The sequence below is a fragment of the Babylonia areolata genome, chromosome 27 (assembly GCF_041734735.1).
Source record: "Babylonia areolata isolate BAREFJ2019XMU chromosome 27, ASM4173473v1, whole genome shotgun sequence".
Lineage (NCBI taxonomy): Eukaryota > Metazoa > Mollusca > Gastropoda > Neogastropoda > Buccinidae > Babylonia > Babylonia areolata.
This window is the reverse complement of record NC_134902.1, coordinates 35,892,203-35,909,211: the sequence shown is the minus strand read 5'-3', so window position 1 is coordinate 35,909,211 and position 17,009 is coordinate 35,892,203. Positions and strand designations below refer to the sequence as shown.

Below are 17,009 nucleotides of genomic sequence, written 5' to 3'. Positions count from 1 at the left end.
TCCATGTCACCTGACAGTGTGAGTTGTCCTCCCTTCTGTGTCACCTGACAGTGTGAGTTGTCCTCCCTTCTGTGTCATCTGACAGTGTGAGTTGTCCTCCCTTCCATGTCACCTGACAGTGTGAGTTGTCCTCCCTTCTGTGTCATCTGACAGTGTGAGTTGTCCTCCCTTCCATGTCACCTGACAATGTGAGTTGTTCTCCCTCCGTGTCATCTGACAGTGTGAGTTGTCCTCCCTTCCATGTCGCCTGACAGTGTGAGTTGTCCTCCCTTCCATGTCATCTGACAGTGTGAGTTGTCCTCCCTTCCATGTCGCCTGACAGTGTGAGTTGTCCTCCCTTTCATGTCATCTGACAGTGTGAGTTGTCCTCCCTTCTGTGTCATCTGACAGTGTGAGTTGTCCTCCCTTCCATGTCGCCTGACAGTGTGAGTTGTCCTCCCTTCTGTGTCATCTGACAGTGTGAGTTGTCCTCCCTTCCATGTCATCTGACAGTGTGAGTTGTCCTCCCTTCTGTGTCATCTGACAGTGTGAGTTGTCCTCCCTTCTGTGTCATCTGACAGTGTGAGTTGTCCTCCCTTCTGTGTCGCCTGACAATGTGAGTTGTCCTCCCTTCCGTGTCGCCTGACAGTGTGAGTTGTCCTCCCTTACATGTCATCTGACAGTGTGAGTTGTCCTCCCTTCCATTTCACCTGACAGTGTGAGTTGTCCGCCCTTCTGTGTCACCTGACAGTGTGAGTTGTCCGCCCTTCTGTGTCATCTGACAGTGTGAGTTGTCCTCCCTCCGTGTCATCTGACAGTGTGAGTTGTCCTCCCTTCCATGTCACCTGACAGTGTGAGTTGTTCTCCCTCCGTGTCATCTGACAGTGTGAATTGTCCTCCCTTCTGTGTCGCCTGACAGTGTGAGTTGTTCTCCCTCCGTGTCATCTGACAGTGTGAGTTGTCCTCCCTTCTGTGTCGCCTGACAATGTGAGTTGTCCTCCCTCCGTGTCGCTTGACAGTGTGAGTTGTCCTCCCTTCTGTGTCGCCTGACAATGTGAGTTGTCCTCCCTCCGTGTCGCTTGACAGTGTGAGTTGTCCTCCCTTCCATGTCACCTGACAGTGTGAGTTGTCCTCCCTTCTGTGTCATCTGACAGTGTGAGTTGTCATCCCAACCCTGTGTTGGGGGTTGTGTGTGAGTGAGTGGTTGGTTTTGAGAGAGGCGTGGGATAGGGGTATGGGGTAGATGGGTGAGTGGTTGTGTTTCGTGTGTGTGTGAGTACAGGCACGTTTGTATACATGTTTGCATGCGTGTATGTTTGCACACATTAGTGTGTGTATTTCTGTGGGCTTTTTGTGTTTTTTTTTGTTTAGTTCTTTGCGTAGACCTTTTCTATTTGATTTATTGCAGAATTGATTGTGAAGGTAAAAAAAACAGTTTCTTAAGATAGATCAGAGTGTGTGTCCTAAGTTTCTTAAGATAGATCAGAGTGTGTGTAATACTTTATAAAGTTATAAATGGATTGTATGTGTTCGTGTGGATGCATGCTATTTATCTAAAATTCTAATGTGTGGAAAGAGTGCAGGGAATATAAGTTCATGCGCCTGTACATATGTGTTTTGTTTCTTTGTATTTATATTCATATAACGATAATGTTAGTATGTTGTTTAATTTTGTGTGTATTTGTGTGTGTGTGTTTGGCTTCACAGTTGCGAAAGATGCAGGACAAGTTACGGAAATGCCAACAAGAAGTGGAAGCGACACGGGAAAAGTACGAGGCCTGTTTGAACGACTTGAACGGATACAATGCAAAGTACATTGAGGACATGTCAGAGGTAAGTATACGTTGAGAATATGTCCGAAGTACATATATACTGAGGATATGTTTGAAGTATGTATTATAATCTTGGGACATCTTTGAAGTATATTGTTGAGGATATCTCAGAAGAAAGTAGACTGAGGATATGGCAAAAATAAACAGATTGTGGATTTGTCAGAAGTAAGCAGATTGAGTATGTGGCACAAGTAAGTCAGTGAAGTTCGTTGAGGATATGACAGAAATAAGCATATTGAGGACGTGATAAGAAATTTTATTGATGATGTGATAGAAATAAGTGTATTAATGATTTGACAGAAGTAAGAATTAGACAACAGAAAGTCATCAGCCTCTTGAATGAGGTAAATACCACAATGTTTGGCCTTTAAGGCACGGGTTTGCCTACGACACATTCTCTGGATGCAAAGAAAAGGGGCAGTTTGAAAATGTGAAAGTGTGTTGTCTGGTATCAAGTATTGGAGCCAGTTTCAGTTACAAGGTGTCAGAGCGTGTGGACTGTTCCATATAGGCTACACCACATCTGAGAGAGGGAGAGAAAGAAAATTGAAGAGGTGCCTTATCTTGACATAACCCAATACACTGATCAGGCCTTGAGAGCCCACCTTAGGTTTGTGTAAACAGCAACATATAATGGGGGGGGGGGGGAATGTAATTACAATAGCCAGACCTGATATGGCCCTGAGCAGCCAACTGGACCACAAGCAACAGTACTATGTGTGCTACAGGTAAAAATTTTGCTTTCAGACTTGGATAGGATGCTTACAGGTGATAAGCTGTGCGAATCGAACATTCATTCCTGTGTTGTCTTTTTTTTGTTGTTGTTGTCCTTTTAATTAGTGAAAAATTAAATGTTTGGTTAATGTGCTTAAAAGTTGTAGGCTAGATGATTCATGGCATGTCGTAAACATATGTTGAACACATGGTTCATCTCATTTCTTCTGAAGGTTCAGTTTGCTTTCTTCTTTTCTTTTTTTTTCTTTTTTTCTTTATTTGTACATCTGACCCATTGAAAGAGGTGGGGGGGGGTGAACGTTTGTGGGGGGGGGGGGGGGGTGAACATTTGTGTTTGCATGCAGATATGAAATGATTGCCAGTGTTTCTGATATTGCCTTTGTATTTGGATATGATTTATTGTTAGGCAATCACCTCATACACCAAAAAAAAAAACAGAAGAAAAGAAATGGAAAGTGCTTTTGTATGTTACACACTGGATAAAGAAATTTGCTATTTTTGTCTGCATGCAAATGTCTGCAGACTGTGTATAATTTTGTCAAGGATTTTATTTATCTTATTTTTAACTTGTTCTTCTTTTATGATTTTTTTCTTTTCCCAGTTTTTAAGCGTCCAGAAAGAGAGGGACCTATGTTGTCAGCATGTATGTGTGTGTGTGTGTGTGTGTGTTTCCATCATAGTTTTGTCTTTGTTGTGGAGTATGTTATTAGACTTGATCAGCAGTTGATGCACAGTGTGATTTTGCATTCACCTTATTCATGTTCATGAATTTGACAGCGATAACTTTGTTTTCAGGTGTATGACAAATGCCAGGAGTTTGAACGAAAGCGTATCGAATTCTTCAAAAAGGCTTTCTTCGAGATGCACTCATGCTTGGACTTGAGTGTAGATGCCAAGTAAGTGCAGGCACATGACTTTTCTGTGTTTGTGTGTTTTGTTTGTCACAGGTGTGTGTGGCATGTGCCTTCTTTTCTTTCTTTTGCGTTCGACAGCTACGCAGTCAGGGTCGAAGTCCGAGGGATGCCACAAACTCGGACATCCGGTGAAGATCGGCTGCCGTCCCCCAGAGCTTGGTGTTGAGGTCAGCACCCCAAGGCCAGGACTGCTGCCGCATCTTCTCATACAGGGGGCAGTCTTGGAGAATATGGGATGGGGTCTGGTCAGCCTGGCCGCAATCACATAGGGATGTGGCTGCCACTCCAATCCTCTTCAGGTGTGCTCGGAGGCCGCAGTGTCCTGTGTGAAGGTGGTAGATAGTAGTCTGGTGTCTCCTCTCCAGTGTCCTGATGGGATCCTGGTGTGCCTGGTAGCCTCCGTTCAGGGTGACCCAGCCTCTTCGGAATCTGACATGTGCCATTCTTACACATTTGTTCTTTTCTGCATTTGAGTGTTGATTTTTAACTTTCATCTACAACTCAAGATTGGTTTTTTGTCTGTGCATCTGTAACTCATTGAGTCCCGCACCCAAGTATTGCTTTGGCTTTGTTTTGTTAAAACGGTTTTCACATCCTACACGTACATCAACTGTAATGAAAGGGAATTAATTTCTACAGTAGTTCTGGGTGTGATGTAGTTTGGATGAAGAACACTACATTTTCTGCGGGGTTTTTTCTCCACATCAGTGTAGCATGAAAGCCTGCCGAGGCTGTGAACTCTCTGGGGTTGAACAGGTTAAAAGGGGAGGACACCTGTGTACTCCTTCTTCTTCTGCGTTCGTGGGCTGCAACTCCCACGTTCACTCGTATATACGTGAGTGGGCTTTTACGTGTATGACCGTTTTTACCCAGCCATGTAGGCAGCCATACTCCGCTTTCGGGGGTGTGCATGCTGGGTATGTTCTTGTTTCCATAACCCACCGAACGCCGACATGGATTACAGGATCTTTAACTTGCGTATTTGATTTTCTGCTTGCGTATACACACGAAGGGGGTTCAGGCACTAGCAGGTCTGCACATATGTTGACCTGGGAGATCGTAAAAATCTCCACCCTTTACCCACCAGGCGCCGTCACCGTGATTCGAACCCAGGACCACCAGATTGAAAGTCCAACGCTTTAACCATTCGGCTACTGCGCCCGTCGTGTGTACTCCAGATTTGTGCCTTCCTGCATCAGCTCACAGAAGTGGATTCGTACAAGCAGTTGTACTTTTTAGTGTTATATTTTTCCTTTCAAGGTGATACTGAATGAACGAGGGGTAAGTGTTTCTGCACGTATGACCCAAGTTTGTCAGGTGTACTTCTTTGTGTTCTTCATTTGTGGGCTGCGACTCCCACGTTCACTCGTATGCACGGGTGGGCTTTTTTTTGCCTCAGCCTTGTAGGCAGTCGCACGTCGTTTTCGGGGATTTTTCTGAGTGTCAGACATTGGACACTGCACAGATAGTTCTTGAAAATGACGTAAGTCTTTTCTGTAAAACTGACACCATGTCCAAAATTATTTTCTTGTTGCTGTTTATGCAAATGAAAGTGTTCCTGAAAAGCAAAAGAGAAAAAGATTTTTCCTAAGAATCAGGACATTATCTCCTAAATCCCCTGGTTTGTCAAGCTGATTTTCTTTTAGCTAGGACATTGTGTCCTGAATTTTGATCTTTCAGATGAAACCCCATAAGGGTATCTGTGGGTATGATCCTGGTTTTCAGAGAGTGCTAAGTGTGTCTGGTGTTGTGTGTTACAGGTTTGCCAGAGTGTACACTGACCTGCACGCAACTATCGGCAACACCGACCCGGACAAGGACCTAAAGTTCTGGTCCAGCAGTCATGGGGTGGACATGGCCATGGCCTGGCCCCAGTTTGAGGTCAGTGGGTGTGGGTTGTTTGTGTGCTTTGTGACCTTGACCTGAGTGTGACCCCATTTTCAGGTCAGTGTGTTTGTGTGCGCGCTTTGTGACCTTGATCTGAGTGTGACCCCAGTTTGAGGTCAGTGTGTGTGTGTGTGTGCGTGCGTGCTTTGTGACCTTGACCTGGTTGTGACAGTTTGAGGTCAGTGGATGTGTGTATGACTGTGCTTTGTGGCCTTGGCCTGGCTGTGATCCCAGTTTGTGGTCTTTGTTTGTGTGTGTGTGTTGTTGTTAACTTGACCTGGGTGTGACAATTTGAGGTTAGTGTGTATGTGTGTACTTTGTGACCTTGACCAGGTTGTGACCCCAGTCTGAGATCAGTGAGAATGGAGAGCTCTTTGCCACAGTGCAGCAGCGGCTTTTTTGTCTGTGTGTGTGTGTGGACAGGTGAATTTATTTTCCAATCAGAGTGGGTTTTTTTGTTGTTGTTGCTTTTTTTATACAAAATTTTGCCATGTACATCCCTTTTGTTGCTGAGAGTTCTTTTGTGTGCTGAATGCTATGCTGCACATGAGGCTTTGGCTTATCATTTCATCGAAGAGACCAGATTCATCTCCTCTGTTTGTTTTTTTTCGTACTGGATTGCAGATCATTCAGTTCAGTTTCAGTATCTCAAGGAGGTTTCACTGTATTCAGACAAATACAAATAACTTACACGATATCTGTTTGGCAGATGCTGGACCAGCTACATAACCCAACACAGTTTAGACAGACTTTGAATGCATGCATATTTATTTATATACCCAAACAGTGGATTTCTTCTACAGAATTTTGCCAGAGAACAACAAATTTGTCACCGTGGATTTTTTTGATTTTTTAAGCGTGCCAAGTGCATGCTGCACATTGGACCTCAGTTTATCATCTCATCCGAATGACAAGATGCTCAGTTTGATTTTCCAGTCAGACTTAGGGGAGAAATGGTGGGACCGGGATTTGAACCCAGACTCTCACAGACACTCCTGGCAGGTATGCGTTTCAACCTTCAATTTTTTCACCTTCCTCCAGTCTAGAAAAGATGGAACCAAAACTAGAATCAGGATCAATTTTAATGTCAGTTGAACCTTACAAGGTTTATAAGACATGCATGCAAAACTACATATACCACACACAAAAAGTAAAACAAAATATTGAATAAATAAGATAAAAGAGGTGCTGAGGGTTCTGACGTTGTGTTTGACAAAACACAGGAGTACTCGCCAGAGCTTCAGGCCATCTCCAAGCGGGGCAAAGGGTCGGTGAACACTGGGGAAGGGGGCATAACCATCACCAATATCCGCCACACTCGGGAAGACAGCTACGGCAGCTACAATGCAGACCAGCCGCAGTTCTCATCTGGATCACAGGCCAACTCCTCCAATTCAGGTTCTGCGTCTCGGCAAGTCAGTGGGTATGTATTGCTGCGCTTGTGGGTTTTTTTTTCTTGTTTTTGTTTGGGTTTTTTTTATGGAAAAAAACTCATGTAGATTAATAAAAAGTTCATTATTTATCTTATTTCATGTCTTCTTAGATATTAAGTCACAAACTGTTCAGTAATATGTTTGAATGAGTAGGATGCAGGATCTCCTATTGTAATTTTGATTACAGAAATTTAAAATGGGGAAGACTTGTGTGTGGTTTTGGAGGTAACTTTATTTGAGTGCTTTTGTATGTTACTTTTTTGTGATCAACATTTTCTTTTGTGATCAGTATTTTCTTTCAAACTCACTAAATTATTGAGACATGATTGAAATCGTTGCAGGAAATAGTAATGTGTAATGAGTTTGGTCATTTGATTAAATTTTTTATGTTTGATTAATTTTTTTTTTTTGCTGAAATTGTCATTGCTATAGATCAGCTTAAGTGGTAACTTTTTACTCATTTAATTGTATGGTAACAGTGCCATATTCCTTTTTTTTTTTTATTGTGGTGTAGTGGCCCACCTGATTTTAACATGGTGTTGTGTGTATGTTATCCATTGTAATTCCTTCATCGGCTTTTCCTTATTTATGCTGCTGTGGTGATATTCTATCGACAGTAATTCCTACGACCACTCGCTCAATCCGTTTGGCGAAGATGAGGAGCAACGAGTTGAATCGGCAGTTAAAAACTCCTCCAATAAATCCAAGTATATATTTCCGTCCCAAGCATGGAATGCCTATATTGCGCATGATAGTACATATAAATCCTTGGCATTTAGAAATGGATTGTTTGGAAACCATCGGATGTTTTCACTTAGCTGTAGCATGGTTTTGTTTTCTGAGCAGCCAACCCCGGGCCATCCTATTCGTTAACCCCCCGTTTTCCAGTTTTCATTGTGTTTTCACTGTGATGTCCTCATTGCTTTTCTGTTTCCTTGAGTGTTGTCAGTCTGTCACTGGAATTGTAGGAACGAATGCATCTTTCAGTCATTATCATATATATATATATATATGTTGATTTCACTGCAGTGTGTGATTATATGTGTGTGTGTACATGTGTGTGTGTGTGTGTGTGTGTGTGCAATGATACTTGTACTGGTGTTTGGAAGTTTCGCTCTTTGTAAAACTGCTGTACATTGGTCATTGTGATTTTTCCATCGTGTTCAGTTTCCTGTAGGATTAATAATGGTATCAGTGTTGATCTCCACACCCCAACACTCGCAGATGTCTGATACAGACCTGACTTTTTTTATATATATACACACACTGAAGTTAATGAAATGAAAAACAGTGAGAAGGTTTCTGAAATGATGGATTTGATATGTACTGACCTGCATTGTCAGGAGTACTGAAAAAAGGCTATGGGGCTTGGCACTTTAGCGTAGCTGTCCTCTGTCCCTTCTTTTTCGTCTTGGTGTCTTTATCTGTCCTGCAAAATTACATCCCAGGAAAATATATGATAAACAAATAAAGATACTTTAAGATTTGAAAATAAGATTAGTGTCTGCTCTGTAGAAGACATCAAACACTGTACTCATTTTGTTCAGATGAGGTCAAAATTCATGGCAGTACTGTCATTATTAAAAATTTCTAATGTCACTCTGACATTTTCAGTGAGCACTTAATTTGATGCTGCACAAATATTGTTTGATTTACACATCTGGGAAAAAAAGGATAAAAAATATATTTTAAACTAATCAAGAGATTGTTATGAGAGGTGTTAAAAGTGTGTGATTAACAAATCTGAGAAGTTTGGGAGATGTGGGTAAAAGTGTTGGAGAGATGACAGTGTTGATAATCCCTCCCCACTTTCAGCCTTGTCTTTCCCCCCCTCCCCCCTCACAACTCTCCCTGATTTCCCCCTCGTCCAGCCTCTTCATCTACAGCTGTTGTTTCCCTCCCTGCCCTTTGTCTCGGGTCGTCACCCATTGTTATGCTGTGAAATGTACATCAGTGTGTTTATGAAATGTGTACATGTACAGGGATCAGGTTCGACATCGGTCATCGGTCATTGACGCATTTAATTTTGAAATGACCTATTGTTTTTCAAGTTGCCAGGTCACATGACTTATTGTTTTTATGACCAGTCGGTCAACCAAAGTAACCATCTCTCTCTCTCTCTCTCTCTTTAATGATCGCGATCGCTTTGTCGTCCGCTCCTACAGGAAATGACTATAAACTGGTTTATTAAAATACGGATCCGTGACGAAACGAAATCCGAAACGAATCTTTATCGCAGCCTTTCGCGAGCTTCGGCGAGAAGAATTGGCGTTCCCACTTTTGCATTAACCAAGTGCAGTTCCGGGAAAACTGAAAGTAGGCTGCAAAACCAAGGGTTGTCCTTGCGTCATCTTCCCGCAAGGCATAATCACCTGACAGCAGTAAATGAGCCAGTCGTATATGTTTTCTAGTCAACGCAGAAGACCAGAACATTGCATTTTCTTGTCAGAAATCAATGACATTCTTAACTTCTTTTTTTTCTAGTCAATGAATGACCAGAATGGCCAATGTATTACATTTTCCTTTCATTTGTGCATTATTAAAGTTTGAAAAAGCCCGGGATGGGTGATATTTGACCTATTGATTTTCAAAATGACCTATTGATTTTATGTTCTTCCGGTCATATGACCTATTATCTATTGAACCCAACCTGATCTCTGCATGTATGTCAAGCATGCTCAATACATGGCCAGTACTGTTCACGTGGTCATAATCTCAGGTATCCAGAATGGCTGCTGGCATTCTGCAGAACAGTTAAGGGACACACAAAGAACGAAGCTTAGAATGTGGTTTTGTGCAAGGAATGAGACAGGTTTCTATTCTGGAGACAAGTTGTGTCTCCACCCGACAAAAATCACTGCAAAAGATATCTATGGTGTATCATCAAAAAGTTGGAGGGAGTTGATGCATTATAAAAGTTCTTATTTGTGCCATCTCTGTCATTTTTATTCTTTCTTTGTCAGATTTTCTGGGGATAAAAAACAGTGACCTGTCTTCCTTGCTAAACTGCATTCAAAGCGTTGTTCTTTGATATCTGTGATCTGTGTGTTCATGACATGAAAGGGAAAGAATATATAACCCGTTTCTCCCCCTCACTGTTGAAACATGATTTTTTTGTTGTTGAAAAAGCATGTTGCCAGCATGAAATTATCAGGTATAAACAATTGTGTGTAATGTAAGAGTGATGTGTATGAAGGAGGAATACTTGCTGGTTGTATTTGCTTGTCACAAAAGCTTTGAAGTGCCGTCACATCTTCCTCATTGCCCATATTTCCGCCTGGGGTACAGTACGCCGACACAGTCCACCACAGTTTGAAACTCTGTGTATTCATGCATGTGTGGGCACTGTCAAGTGAGAGAGAGAGAGAGAGAGATGGATGAGTTGTCTACAATGTCTGAAGTTTGTGTAAATTAATATTTTTTTACTATTTCATCATTTATAGTTTGAATTTTTGTACATATAAAGTGCTTTGAGCTGTAACTGAGAAAAAGCACTGAATTAGTGCCCCTTATTATTATTATTATTATTATGATTCAGCAGTCCTCCAATGTCTTCTATCTTTTCCAACTACTCCAGGTGTATCTCATCTGTTGGTACCAGTCTGAAGATCACAGCGACCAATCCCATACATTTTTTGGGGGGGACTCCCACGTCAGAACCTGTCACTTTCTGTTAGATGCGGGTTTCTGCAGCGTGTGCTCAATCCACCCTCAGCTTCTTCTCTTAGTTTCACCCTTGCCTAGTAGTCGGGGTGTATTTTCACAATTAGGGATTGCTGATGGAGTCCTGAAATTGACTGTTCTCCCTGAGTAAGTGTTACCACAGTGCAGGAAATAGACTGTTACCCCCAAGTGTTAACACAGTGCAGGAAATAGACTGTTACCCCCAAGTGTTAACACAGTGCAGGAAATAGACTGTTAGCCCCAAGTGTTAACACAGTGCAGGAAATAGACTGTTACCCCCAAGTGTTAACACAGTGCAGGAAATAGACTGTTACCCCCAATTGTTAACACAGTGTAGGAAATAGTCTGTTACCCCCAAGTGTTAAGTTAATAACACAGTACAGGAAATAGACTGTTACCCCCAAGTGTTAACACAGTGCAGGAAATAGACTGTTAGCCCCAAGTGTTAACACAGTGCAGGAAATAGACTGTTACCCCCAAGTGTTAAGTTAATAACACAGTGCAGGAAATTTACTGTTACCCCCAAGTGTTAACACAGTACAGGAAATAGACAGTTACCCCCAATTGTTAACACAGTACAGGAAATAGACGGTTACCCACAGGTGTTAACACAGTACAGGAAATAGACTGTTACCCCCAAGTGTTAATACAGTGCAGGAAATAGACTGTTACCCCCAATTGTTAACACAGTGCAGGAAATAGACTGTTACCCCCAAGTGTTAAGTTAATAACACAGTACAAGAAATAGACTGTTACCCCCAAGCAAGTGTTAAAACAGTACAGGAAATAGACTGTTACCCCCAAGCAAGTGTTAACACAGTACAGGAAATAGACTGTTACCCCCAACCAGTGTTAACACAGTACAGGAAATAGACTGTTAGTCCCAAGCAAGTGTTAACACAGTACAGGAAATAGACTGTTAACCCCAAGTAAGTGTTAACACAATACAGGAAATAGACTGTTAGTCCCAAGCAAGTGTTAACACAGTACAGGAAATAGACTGTTACCCCCCAAGTAAGTGTTAACACAGTATAGGAAATAGACTGTTACCCCCAAGTAAGTGTTAGTACGGTACAGGAAATAGACTGTTACCCCCAAGTAAGTGTTAGTACAGTACAGGAGATAGACTGTTACCCCCAAGTAAGTGTTAGTACAGTACAGGAAATAGACTGTTAACCCCAAGTAAGTGTTAACACAATACAGGAAATAGACTGTTAGTCCCAAGCAAGTGTTAACACAGTACAGGAAATAGACTGTTACCCCCCAAGTAAGTGTTAACACAGTATAGGAAATAGACTGTTACCCCCAAGTAAGTGTTAGTACAGTACAGGAGATACTGTTACCCCCAAGTAAGTGTTAGTACAGTACAGGAAATAGACTGTTACCCCCAAGTAAGTGTTAGTACAGTACAGGAAATAGACTGTTACCCCCAAGTGTTAGTACAGTACAGGAAATAGACTGTTACCCCCAAGTAAGTGTTAGTACAGTACAGGAAATAGACTGTTACCCCCAAGTAAGTGTTAGTACAGTACAGGAGATAGACTGTTACCCCCAAGTGTTAGTACAGTACAGGAAATAGACTGTTACCCCCAAGTGTTAGTACAGTACAGGAAATAGACTGTTACCCCCAAGTAAGTGTTGCCACAATACAGGAAATTGACTGATACTCCCAAGTAAGTGTTAGTACAGTACAGGAAATAGACTGTTACCCCCAAGTAAGTGTTAACACAGTATAGGAAATAGACTGTTACCCCCAAGTAAGTGTTAGTACAGTACAGGAAATAGACTGTTACCCCCAAGTGTTAGTACAGTACAGGAGATAGACTGTTACCCCCAAGTGTTAGTACAGTACAGGAAATAGACTGTTACCCCCAAGTGTTAGTACAGTACAGGAAATAGACTGTTACCCCCAAGTGTTAGTACAGTACAGGAGATAGACTGTTACCCCAAGTGTTAGTACAGTACAGGAAATAGACTGTTACCCCTAAGTAAGTGTTAGTACAGTACAGGAAATAGACTGTTACCCCCAAGTAAGTGTTAGTACAGTACAGGAGATAGACTGTTACCCCCAAGTGTTAGTACAGTACAGGAAATAGACTGTTACCCCCAAGTAAGTGTTGCCACAATACAGGAAATTGACTGATACTCCCAAGTTGGACAATGTGTCATGATTATGTAGTCTGTCTGTTAACTTGGCTGCTAATATATTTTCTGACAGCATATGGGAAAGAAACTACTGCTTCATGTGACATGTATCTGGGTTTTTTTTTTAACATTTTCTTCCTAAAGAGAAAGTAGATGTGACTATAATCAAGGGGGAGGGAAAGGGAGAATGTTTCTTGACTGTAGTGAAGAAAAAGAGATAATGATATTATTAACAATAATGAAAATGATAATAGATAGTACTTATGAGACACAAACTCCCATATGATCGGCTGTAAACGCCGTACATGAAATAACACAAATGCAATAGTGCATGATAACATACCTTTGCACATGAAAAAACAACACATGTGTATCTTTTCACCAAGACAGTACTACAAATTGCAGGTATGAACACACACACACACACACACACACACACACACACACACATACACACACACTCAAGACAAAAATACCCTACACATGCCTGCGCCCATACACATGTTCGCGCACACACCAACATCCACCCACAGACACACACACAATACATGATGACTCCAGTAGAGGGCATAGTGGGTGGGCAGGAGGAGGAAGAATGCAGACGATTAGCTGTGCTTCATCACACCCAATGGCCTGTACAAACAGATGGGTTTTCAAGTTCATTTTGAAAGAGGACAGCGTTCGTATGTGATGAAGATCCAGAGGAAGAGAATTCCAGACAGAAGGTGCTTGACACTGAAAGGCCCTTTAGCCAGATGTCTGCAGGGCATACTCTAGTTATTCTCACCAGCTGTCATCAGCCATTGCATGAATTCTTGTCACTCCCTTTTCCCTTCCCTTCCACCCATTGAAGCTGACCATTTCTGTAGTACTCCCTTTTCCCTTCCCTTCCACCCATTGAAGCTGACCATTTCTGTAGTACTCCCTTTTCCCTTCCCTTCCACCCATTGAAGCTGACCATTTCTGTAGTACTCCCTTTTCCCTTCCCTTCCACCCATTTAGGCTGACCATTTCTGTAGTACTCCCTTTTCCCTTCCCTTCCACCCATTGAAGCTGACCATTTCTGTAGTACTCCCTTTTCCCTTCCCTTCCACCCATTGAAGCTGACCATTTCTTGTCACTCCCTTTTCCCTTCCCTTCCACCCGTTGAAGCTGACCATTTCTTGTCACTCCCTTTTCCCTTCCCTTCCACCCATTTAGGCTGGCTATTTCTGTAGTACTCCCTTTTCCCTTCCCTTCCACCCATTGAAGCTGGCCATTTCTGTAGTACTCCCTTTTCCCTTCCCTTCCACCCATTTAGGCTGGCTATTTCTGTAGTACTCCCTTTTCCCTTCCCTTCCACCCGTTGAAGCTGACCATTTCTGTAGTACTCCCTTTTCCCTTCCCTTCCACCCATTTAGGCTGGCCATTTCTGTAGTACTCCCTTTTCCCTTCCCTTCCACCCATTGAAGCTGGCCATTTCTGTAGTACTCCCTTTTCCCTTCCCTTCCACCCATTGAAGCTGACCATTTCTGTAGTACTCCCTTTTCCCTTCCCTTCCACCCGTTGAAGCTGGCCATTTCTGTAGTACTCCCTTTTCCCTTCCCTTCCACCCATTGAAGCTGGCCATTTCTGTAGTACTCCCTTTTCCCTTCCCTTCCACCCATTGAAGCTGGCCATTTCTGTAGTACTCCCTTTTCCCTTCCCTTCCACCCATTGAAGCTGGCCATTTCTGTAGTACTCCCTTTTCCCTTCCCTTCCACCCATTGAAGCTGGCCATTTCTGTAGTACTCCCTTTTCCCTTCCCTTCCACCCATTGAAGCTGGCCATTTCTGTAGTACTCCCTTTTCCCTTCCCTTCCACCCATTGAAGCTGACCATTTCTGTAGTACTCCCTTTTCCCTTCCCTTCCACCCATTTAGGCTGGCCATTTCTGTAGTACTCCCTTTTCCCTTCCCTTCCACCTGTTGAAGCTGACCATTTCTGTAGTACTCCCTTTTCCCTTCCCTTCCACCCGTTGAAGCTGACCATTTCTGTAGTACTCCCTTTTCCCTTCCCTTCCACCCGTTGAAGCTGACCATTTCTGTAGTACTCCCTTTTCCCTTCCCTTCCACCCATTGAAGCTGACCATTTCTGTAGTACTCCCTTTTCCCTTCCCTTCCACCCATTGAAGCTGACCATTTCTGTAGTACTCCCTTTTCCCTTCCCTTCCACCCATTTAGGCTGACCATTTCTGTAGTACTCCCTTTTCCCTTCCCTTCCACCCATTTAGGCTGACCATTTCTGTAGTTTAGGGAAACCACTCTCACCATTGTGGATTTGTTTTTGTGGACACATCTTCCCCTTCTCACTTCTGCTACTTTGGTTTTTGTGGATGATTTTGAACACACACTTCTCTGTTTTCTTCCATGAGGCGTGTTGGGTTACGCTGCTGGTCAGGCATCTGTTTATCAGATGTGGTGTAGTGTGTATGGATTTGTCCGAACGCAGTGATGCGTCCTTGAGTTTCTGATACTGATACTGATACTGATACTTCCATGAGGGGGGAGAGACTGAGCTTCTTCCCTGAGGGGATTCAACTCATTCCGCCCTGTGCCTGAGCATTGCTCTGGCGTCAGAATTATTCTCATTAAAACGGTTCCCACACATGCGTAAACTGAAGGGGAAGGGAGCTAACTTCTGCAGCATTTCTGGATGTGTCTGCATGTAATTTGGGGGAAAAACAGTACATTTTCTGTTTGTTTGTTTTTCTCTGCATAAGTATTTCATGGAAGCCTGCCAAGGCTGTAAACTCCCCCCGGGGTTCAGTGGGTTAAGAGGGTTTTACTGGCCTGTACCAGATAGTGCTTCAGTGACACTGAGGGCTGAATGGGTTAAGAGGGTTATACTGGCCTGTACCAGATAGTGCTTCAGTGACACTGAGGGCTGAATGGGTTAAGAGGGTTATACTGGCCTGTACCAGATAGTGCTTCAGTGACACTGAGGGCTGAATGGGTTAAGAGTGTTATACTGGCCTGTACCAGATAGTGCTTCAATGACACTGAGGGCTGAATGGGTTAAGAGGGTTATAATGGCCTGTACCAGATAGTGCTTCAGTGACACTGAGGGCTGAATGGGTTAAGAGGGTCATACTGGCTTGTACCAGATAGTGCTTCAGTGACACTGAGGGCTGAATGGGTTAAGAGGGTCATACTGGCCTGTACCAGATAGTGCTTCAGTGACACTGAGGGCTGAATGAGTTAAGAGGGTCATACTGGCCTGTACCAGATAGTGCTTCAGTGACACTGAAGGCTGAATGGGTTAAGAGTGTTATACTGGCCTGTACCAGATAGTGCTTCAATGACACTCAGGGCTGAATGGGTTAAGAGGGTTATACTGGCCTGTACCAGATAGTGCTTCAGTGACACTGAGGGCTGAATGGGTTAAGAGGGTCATACTGGCCTGTACCAGATAGTGCTTCAGTGACACTGAGGGCTGAATGGGTTAAGAGGGTCATACTGGCCTGTACCAGATAGTGCTTCAGTGACACTGAGGGCTGAATGGGTTAAGAGGGTCATACTGGCCTGTACCAGATAGTGCTTCAGTGAGACTGAGGGCTGAATGGGTTAAGAGGGTTATACTGGCCTGTACCAGATAGTGCTTCAGTGACACTGAGGGCTGAATGGATTAAGAGGGTTATACTGGCCTGTACCAGATAGTGCTTCAGTGACACTGAGGGCTGAATGGGTTAAGAGGGTTATACTGGCCTGTACCAGATAGTGCTTCAATGACACTCAGGGCTGAATGGGTTAAGAGGGTTATACTGGCCTGTACCAGATAGTGCTTCAATGACACTGAGGGCTGAGGGAGAGTGGCTGGTGGTTTGGTGTGATAAGTGATGGCCTAGAGGTAACGCGTCCGCCTTGGAAGCGAGAGAATCTGAGTGCGCTGGTTCGAATTACGGTTCAGCCGCCGATATTTTCTCCCCCTCCACTAGACCTTGAGTGGTGGTCTGGACGCTAGTCATTCGGATGAGACGATAAACCGAGGTCCCGTGTGCAGCATGCATTTAGCGCACGTAAAAGAACCCACGGCAACAAAAGGGTTGTTCCTGGCAAAATTCTGTAGAAAAATCCACTTCGATAGGAAAAACAAATAAAACGACATGCAGGAAAAAATACCAAAAAAAATGGGTGGCGCTGTAGTGTAGCGACGCGCTCTCCCTGGGGAGAGCAGCCCGAATTTCACACAGAGAAATCTGTTGTGATAAAAAGAAATACAAATACAAATACAAAAAAGTGTAACAAACAACGGAACACATTTGAAAATGTAAAAAAACTTTTATATCTACTTGAGGAGTGTAACAACTGCTGCCTGTGGTTGCTGGGGTTACCACAGAATGGACGAGGGGGTAGTTACACAGCCTGTAGCATGGACTGACGG

General features: G+C 43.2%; 1 protein-coding gene across 2 annotated transcripts in view; it reads left to right on the top strand.

Moving 5' to 3' along the window:
* LOC143301536 (protein kinase C and casein kinase substrate in neurons protein 1-like) overlaps positions 1–17,009 on the top strand; it is a 57,842-nt gene that overhangs the window by 29,128 nt on the left and 11,705 nt on the right. The window contains exons 5-9 of one of the 2 annotated variants that reach the window (XM_076615906.1): positions 1,687–1,812; positions 3,342–3,442; positions 5,221–5,341; positions 6,571–6,770; positions 7,398–7,487. In XM_076615906.1, coding sequence (XP_076472021.1) covers positions 1,687–1,812; positions 3,342–3,442; positions 5,221–5,341; positions 6,571–6,770; positions 7,398–7,487 — 638 coding nt within the window. The remainder of the gene's footprint in view (positions 1–1,686; positions 1,813–3,341; positions 3,443–5,220; positions 5,342–6,570; positions 6,771–7,397; positions 7,488–17,009) is intronic. The other variant, XM_076615907.1, reaches the window with a different exon arrangement.